The 5,869-nt window shown below is 33.4% G+C and overlaps 2 protein-coding genes across 2 annotated transcripts; one reads left to right on the forward strand and one right to left on the reverse strand.

Moving 5' to 3' along the window:
• The first annotated feature begins 1,000 nt into the window (after positions 1-1,000).
• LOC111895482 (uncharacterized) lies at positions 1,001-2,225 on the forward strand. Its single transcript, XM_023891564.3, has 2 exons — positions 1,001-1,323; positions 1,907-2,225. The coding sequence occupies exons 1-2, from the start codon at positions 1,071-1,073 to the stop codon at positions 2,086-2,088; spliced, it is 435 nt and encodes a 144-aa protein (XP_023747332.1). The 5' UTR covers positions 1,001-1,070; the 3' UTR covers positions 2,089-2,225.
• A 1,569-nt stretch (positions 2,226-3,794) lies between these two features.
• LOC111895471 (receptor-like protein kinase FERONIA) lies at positions 3,795-5,586 on the reverse strand. Its single transcript, XM_023891545.2, has 3 exons — positions 4,407-5,586; positions 4,154-4,307; positions 3,795-4,072 (listed from the first exon to the last, which is right to left on the reverse strand). The coding sequence occupies exons 1-3, from the start codon at positions 5,455-5,457 to the stop codon at positions 3,976-3,978; spliced, it is 1,302 nt and encodes a 433-aa protein (XP_023747313.1). The 5' UTR covers positions 5,458-5,586; the 3' UTR covers positions 3,795-3,975.
• Between the last annotated feature and the right edge of the window lie 283 nt (positions 5,587-5,869).

Raw genomic sequence — 5,869 nt, forward strand, 5'->3', positions numbered from 1 at the left:
ATTTTTAAAATTTTTTTAAAAAACTAGTATAAATAGATTTACTTATAAACTACATTATAAAACTTAAAAAGTAAGTTAGGTGTTACGTTTCAAACAAATCCTAATTTTTTTTTCTTGATTGGACGTTCAAACTAGTCAAAAAATATCAAATCAGATCAAATATTTTTATTAACAGTAATAATAGTATTTTTGTTACGTTTATTAGATTTAACTATAATATATACAAAAAAATATCAAATCATATCAAATCTCTTAATTAATAGCAAAACAAAACTGCAAGATTAGTCTCTATGGTATTCAAAAAACTTTGGATAGGGTCCAAAAAGTTTCCAACTTGCATGTGATATCGCAAATTTTTGTATAAAACGTTTTTTTTTTTTCATTTCATTTTTCACTATCTTTTTTAGAGAATCTCTCTCTCTCTCTCTCTCTCTCTCTCTCTCTCTCTCTCTCTCTCTCTCTCTCTCTCTCTCTCTCTCTCTCTCTCTCTCTCTCTCTCCGCGATTTCCTTAGAACGATCATGAACGACTTCTTCAAACCTATCAATTTCATAGTAAAAAATGATAAGTTTTTGAAAAGGTTTATATATAATAAGATTGTTGTGTAGTTAAACCCTATCAATTTCATAGTAAAAAAATTAAAAATTCACAAAATCGCAGATGAATATGAGAGGAAATCACAGATGGACATAATTCATCTTCAATTTTTGGCCGGAAAAGGGGTATATATATAGAGAAAAAAAACGTCTGCCAACATACAAGTGGTTAAAACACGTCTGTGTTTTAGCGACTTGTACGTTCGCAAATGGCATAGCGAAATCGCAAATGGATTATATCCATCTGTGATTTTAGTGGCTAAAAATGCAATTTTGATTTTTTTGGTTATTTTCCACAAAATAATTAGTGTATTTTGCTAAATTTATAATTTTCTCTACATTTAATTGTAATATATACAAAATTAAATTTAATCATATTTTGTTCTTGTTGCACAATGAAAATTTTCTTACCCTACCACTCCTCGTATGTCGAAGGGTCTTTCTTCTCTACAGACACAAAACCAGAGAGAGAAAAATGGGGATTGGAGACGAAGTTAAAGTATTAGTTCCGGATCTATCGACTGTGAAACGTGCAGGCGTCGCAGCTTACAACCGCACTTCCGCGGCCGTCACAAAGATTGATCAGGTGGTTAGAGTGGATGGTATTCAGAAGCTGCATCAGTATTTGCCAGACGGTGAAACTAGAGCTCAGATCGGCCTTTTCGCCACTACACTTGCTCAGAACACCGCCAAATATGCTGTCTATGAAGGCTTCAAACACATTCCTGGTTTGCCTTTCCCCTCCCTCTCTATCTCTCTCTATAAACTTTTAAGCCTAAAATCGATCGATCATCTGATGTTAGGTTAAAGGTCTGTAATTTTTCTGATCCATGGAAAAATCATAGCCTTGTTATAGAAAATGATACAAAAGATACTCGCATAACTCCTTGAAATTGTGCGAAATTTTAGAAATCGCTCTTAATTTTGAAACAGATGGAGCATTAATTAGAGTTCATCCTCAGTGTGTCATTGATTCTACTGCTAGAACAATTTTTATGTAATTTTCTCGGCTTCTGTCCTTTTCATGTTTGATACGATCTCCGATCCACATAATTGGTTATTTGATGCTGACTGTTGATATCAGGATATTTGTCAAACTAATATAACAACGAATAGTAGGTATTCACTCTTTGAAGCAAGTAAACCACCATAACTTGATATTCATTTCATCATTTTGTGCACAAATCCTTTTGCTTCTTCATATGTTTGGTTCTTTCTATATCCATCAACATATATATGACATATGTGCTTTTCTTGAGAGTGTGTCCTTGTCGATAGCCATTGAAGTCAACTGTTTGTTACATTATGTAGGTGCAAAAGTGGCATCTAAGCTGGTTTCTGATACAATCCATGAAGTTAAACAACAAAATCAAAAAGATGGAATGAAAGCAACTCCACAACAAGAAAGTTATAGTAGTGAAAATGGGAAATCAAACTCTCAAAATGAAAATGAAAATGAAGGTGGAGGTGGACATTGGAGGTCTAAACTGTAAATACTTGGTTAACTTGTTCATGTGGAGAAGAAAGACTAGTAGGAGCCAATCAATGTATAAGTTTTCTTCACATCATGGAACAAAAGGACCTGTAAATTTTCCCAATTGGGTATATAACAAAGATAACAAGTTTCTTATGTAGAATTTTCTTCAAAGTAGAATATATTAACAAGAAAAAAAAATAGAAAGTACCATGTAGATGCTATAATTATAAAACAAATAGATTAACATACATTTGCATTTACGGATTTACCCTTGAAAGTATGTTGTTATTTTTTGCATTTAACTCGAAAAAGAAAGATATGTGCAAGCAAAGTGAAATTACTTGAGCGGCTATGCTGTCAAAATTGTAAAACATCCCTCAATAATCAAAGCCATTCTTGTTGAGATATGAATAATAAATTAACTTTATTTTTTTTTTAAAGTTTGACTAAGTTTTGAATGAACTATTTTGAGTGAGGGCTGTTTAGTAAGCCTCTTAACAGTTCTATTAAGTGGTTGTCTCTGAATCAGCGTTGGTTTGTCAATTTTCTGCATCTGAATGGTTCAACAAGGCTCTGCTATATGTATCCCTTGAAAGCATTGGTTCGTCAATTCTATGACTAAAAAACATGTTTTCATTTAGAGGCAGATTAATTCAGAGCCTCTCAATCATTCGATCATTTAGAGATTGCCAAACATGAATGATCTATATGCTCACAAATCATTTTAGGATGATATTACCAATAAGATATGATCAAATCAATAATAAATAGACACAAATTGAATATTACAAGAATTTGATTCTTGATTAATATTTATAACTTTCGCAATTAACTAGAAATTAATATTTTATAAAAATAATAATTTCAATGTTAATATTAAAATAATATCTTATGAATGGTTTATAATGTCAATGTATATATCTTTTTGGACTTAAAAGGTTTTGGTATAAAAGATTTATATAACATGTGGTAATAAGAAAGAGTATAAAAGACTTACTTCCTCTTATTTCTAGCCAAAACCAAGAATAAACCTGGGGGACACGGTTTTGTTGCTTTTTCTTATTTTATTAAGCAAGCTATGGTTTTTTTTTTTCTTCGAACTTTTGTTAGGTCCCGTTTGATAGTTTCTGTCTAGGAAAGTGCTGTCTGGGAAGGTACTGTCTGGGAAAGTTTTCTGACCGGGAAAGAAACCATGATATTTGATTGTACATCTGATTGACTGTGCTGAATGATGAAAAAAGGTAATAAAAAATAAAAAATAAATTTAAAAAAAGTTATTTTAAAAAAATTAATAATCCAATAAAGAAAGAAAGAGGCGGGGTTTGGTGTATAATTGTCTTTCCAGCCCATTCAGCCAGAAAGATATGATTTTGGGGCTTTCTGGGAAAGACATATCTTACCGGGAAAGACCCCTCTTTTTGTGCAAATCAAACAGTCTTTCCGGTCCATTCAGCCAGAAAGATCTGTTTGGACCTGGAAAGATGCGTATCAAACGGGACCTTAGTCTAAACGATTATTACTTGAATCATGCAAACTGGATATGTATTCCGTTTACGATACGTAGAGTGTTTTTCTATATATGATTTCAGATTAGGAGTTAATACATATTTTAATCGAGTTCGAATACACAACATTTTAGATCCCATCTTAACAGAACTAGTAGTATGAATCTCTATTAAACATAGTTGAAATCGAAGTATCAAATATTCAAACACATTGCTATAATCGGGAAAAAAAGCATGATATACAAATATCAAATAGTACATTTTTCTTGTCAACCACTCTCATCTGCTTGCTTATTCACACACCTCACACATGGCTATCAAAAAAAAAAAGAACATTGTGTAAAATCGTGCTTTCCTAATTCCTGGTTATGTTGTTCCAGAATTGTGTTATTGGCTACTTAAATGGTGTAGTATTGTTGCATTGTTTCAATATCAAGGCCTTTGAACTTAATCACTGATTCAACATGCCCTTTCAGTGTATGAAGCTCTTCTAACCTGTTCACAACAAAATAAAGTTATTACTTTAGTATCAAGAGGATCAAGATCCTGAGTAACCAATCTAAGAACAAGACTTACCTAGCCAACTCTGCTTGCCATTTTGAATCAGAAAACATTGATACTCCTAAACTTGGAATAGGAATCGTGAAATCCTTGTTGTCATCCCCTGTAGTATCAATATCATTTGCACTGTTTCCCTTGGTATTTTTTAATAGATTTGAATCAACTTTGGCTGAAATAGATTGATACAAACAGATTACAAAAATAAAAGAAGAAAAACACAAAACAGTTACACACAATGACACAATTCAATAAGAGCAAACTGAAATACCAGAATTTTCTCTCTTTGGGGTGAAGGGAAACATATGAAGCATTCTTCCAAACATTGTTCTACTCGTAGTATTGGTTTTGTGTTGTAATGTCAACACAAAATTAAGACCAACCACAACCTCAGCCATGGTAGGTCGATGCTTCGGATTGTTGTGCAAACATCTCTCTGCAATTCGAACAAACTCCTTCAAACATTTTGGGGATATTTGATCCTTTACATTAATATCAACTATTTGTTTTAAATTGCCTTCTTTGATACAACCTTGAGCCCATGTTGCCAAACTTTCATCAAGACGCGTATCCACAGCACGCTTACGACACAACACTTCAAACAAAACCACTCCAAAAGCATACACATCTGATTTCCTTGTTAGCCTTCCAGTTGAGTAATAATGAGGATCTAGATACCCAAAAGTCCCTCTTACAAGTGTCTTGACATATGTCAATGGCTGATTCGTTGGACCTATTTTGGACAACCCAAAGTCGGAAATTTTAGCTGCCCAACTTTCATGTAACAGAATATTGGAGCTCTTGATATCGCGATGTATAACCCCAAGCTCGATTCCTGTCCCAGTGTGGAGATAGTCTAACCCTCGGCTTGCACCTATGCAAATCTTGAGTCTCTGAAGCCAAGAAAGAGGAGTTTCGAGTTTATGGAGGTGGTCTTCGAGTGTTCCATTTGGCATATATTCATAGATGAGGATCATCTCTTTTTCATAATTACAATAACCGAATAAAGATACAAGGTGACAGTGTCGCAACTTGGAAAGAATCTCAACTTCCGCCCAGAACTCTGTAGCCCCTTGAGTGGACATGGAATCCAATCGTTTAATGGCGGAAACGACAACGGTTGATCCGTTTATAATGTTTCCTTTGTAAACTTTTCCAAAGCCTCCATGACCAATTACTAATGATTCATCAAAGTTATTGGTTGCTAAAAGAATCTCAGGAAATTCGAACTCACGACATGGTTGTGAGTACTCTATGTAGGATGAGGTGGAGGGTTGAGATTCCTTACCATCACCACCACCACCTCCTCCACCTGTCAGCATAATTATTGATGATGAAGAAGAGGAAGTTGAAGGACAATTTGCAATAGTTCTTCCATTATAGATGAAGTTGGAGGTTTATAGTCAACCTAGATGATGTTGATTTTCCTGGAAAGAGATATGGAGATTGGAGGCCATGATGACTACGAAATTTCCAAGTTTTTTTTATGTCATTGAGTTATTTATATTACTGGTGAAGATGTTCAAAAGAATAAGTGAAGTTTTTTTTTTTTCTCTAACAATATATTTTTCTTTCACAAGAAATGAATATCTAAAACCAAGATCATGTTTTTATGGAGTTTCAAAGTTTAATTTCATTAAAATTGGATATTTAAAGTCACAAAAGGGTTGATTGTTAAAGTCAAACATCGTGTGGCTTTTTACAATAGAAATTTTAATTTCCATATAAATTGGC

Source organism: Lactuca sativa, chromosome 9 (assembly GCF_002870075.4).
Source record: "Lactuca sativa cultivar Salinas chromosome 9, Lsat_Salinas_v11, whole genome shotgun sequence".
Lineage (NCBI taxonomy): Eukaryota > Viridiplantae > Streptophyta > Magnoliopsida > Asterales > Asteraceae > Lactuca > Lactuca sativa.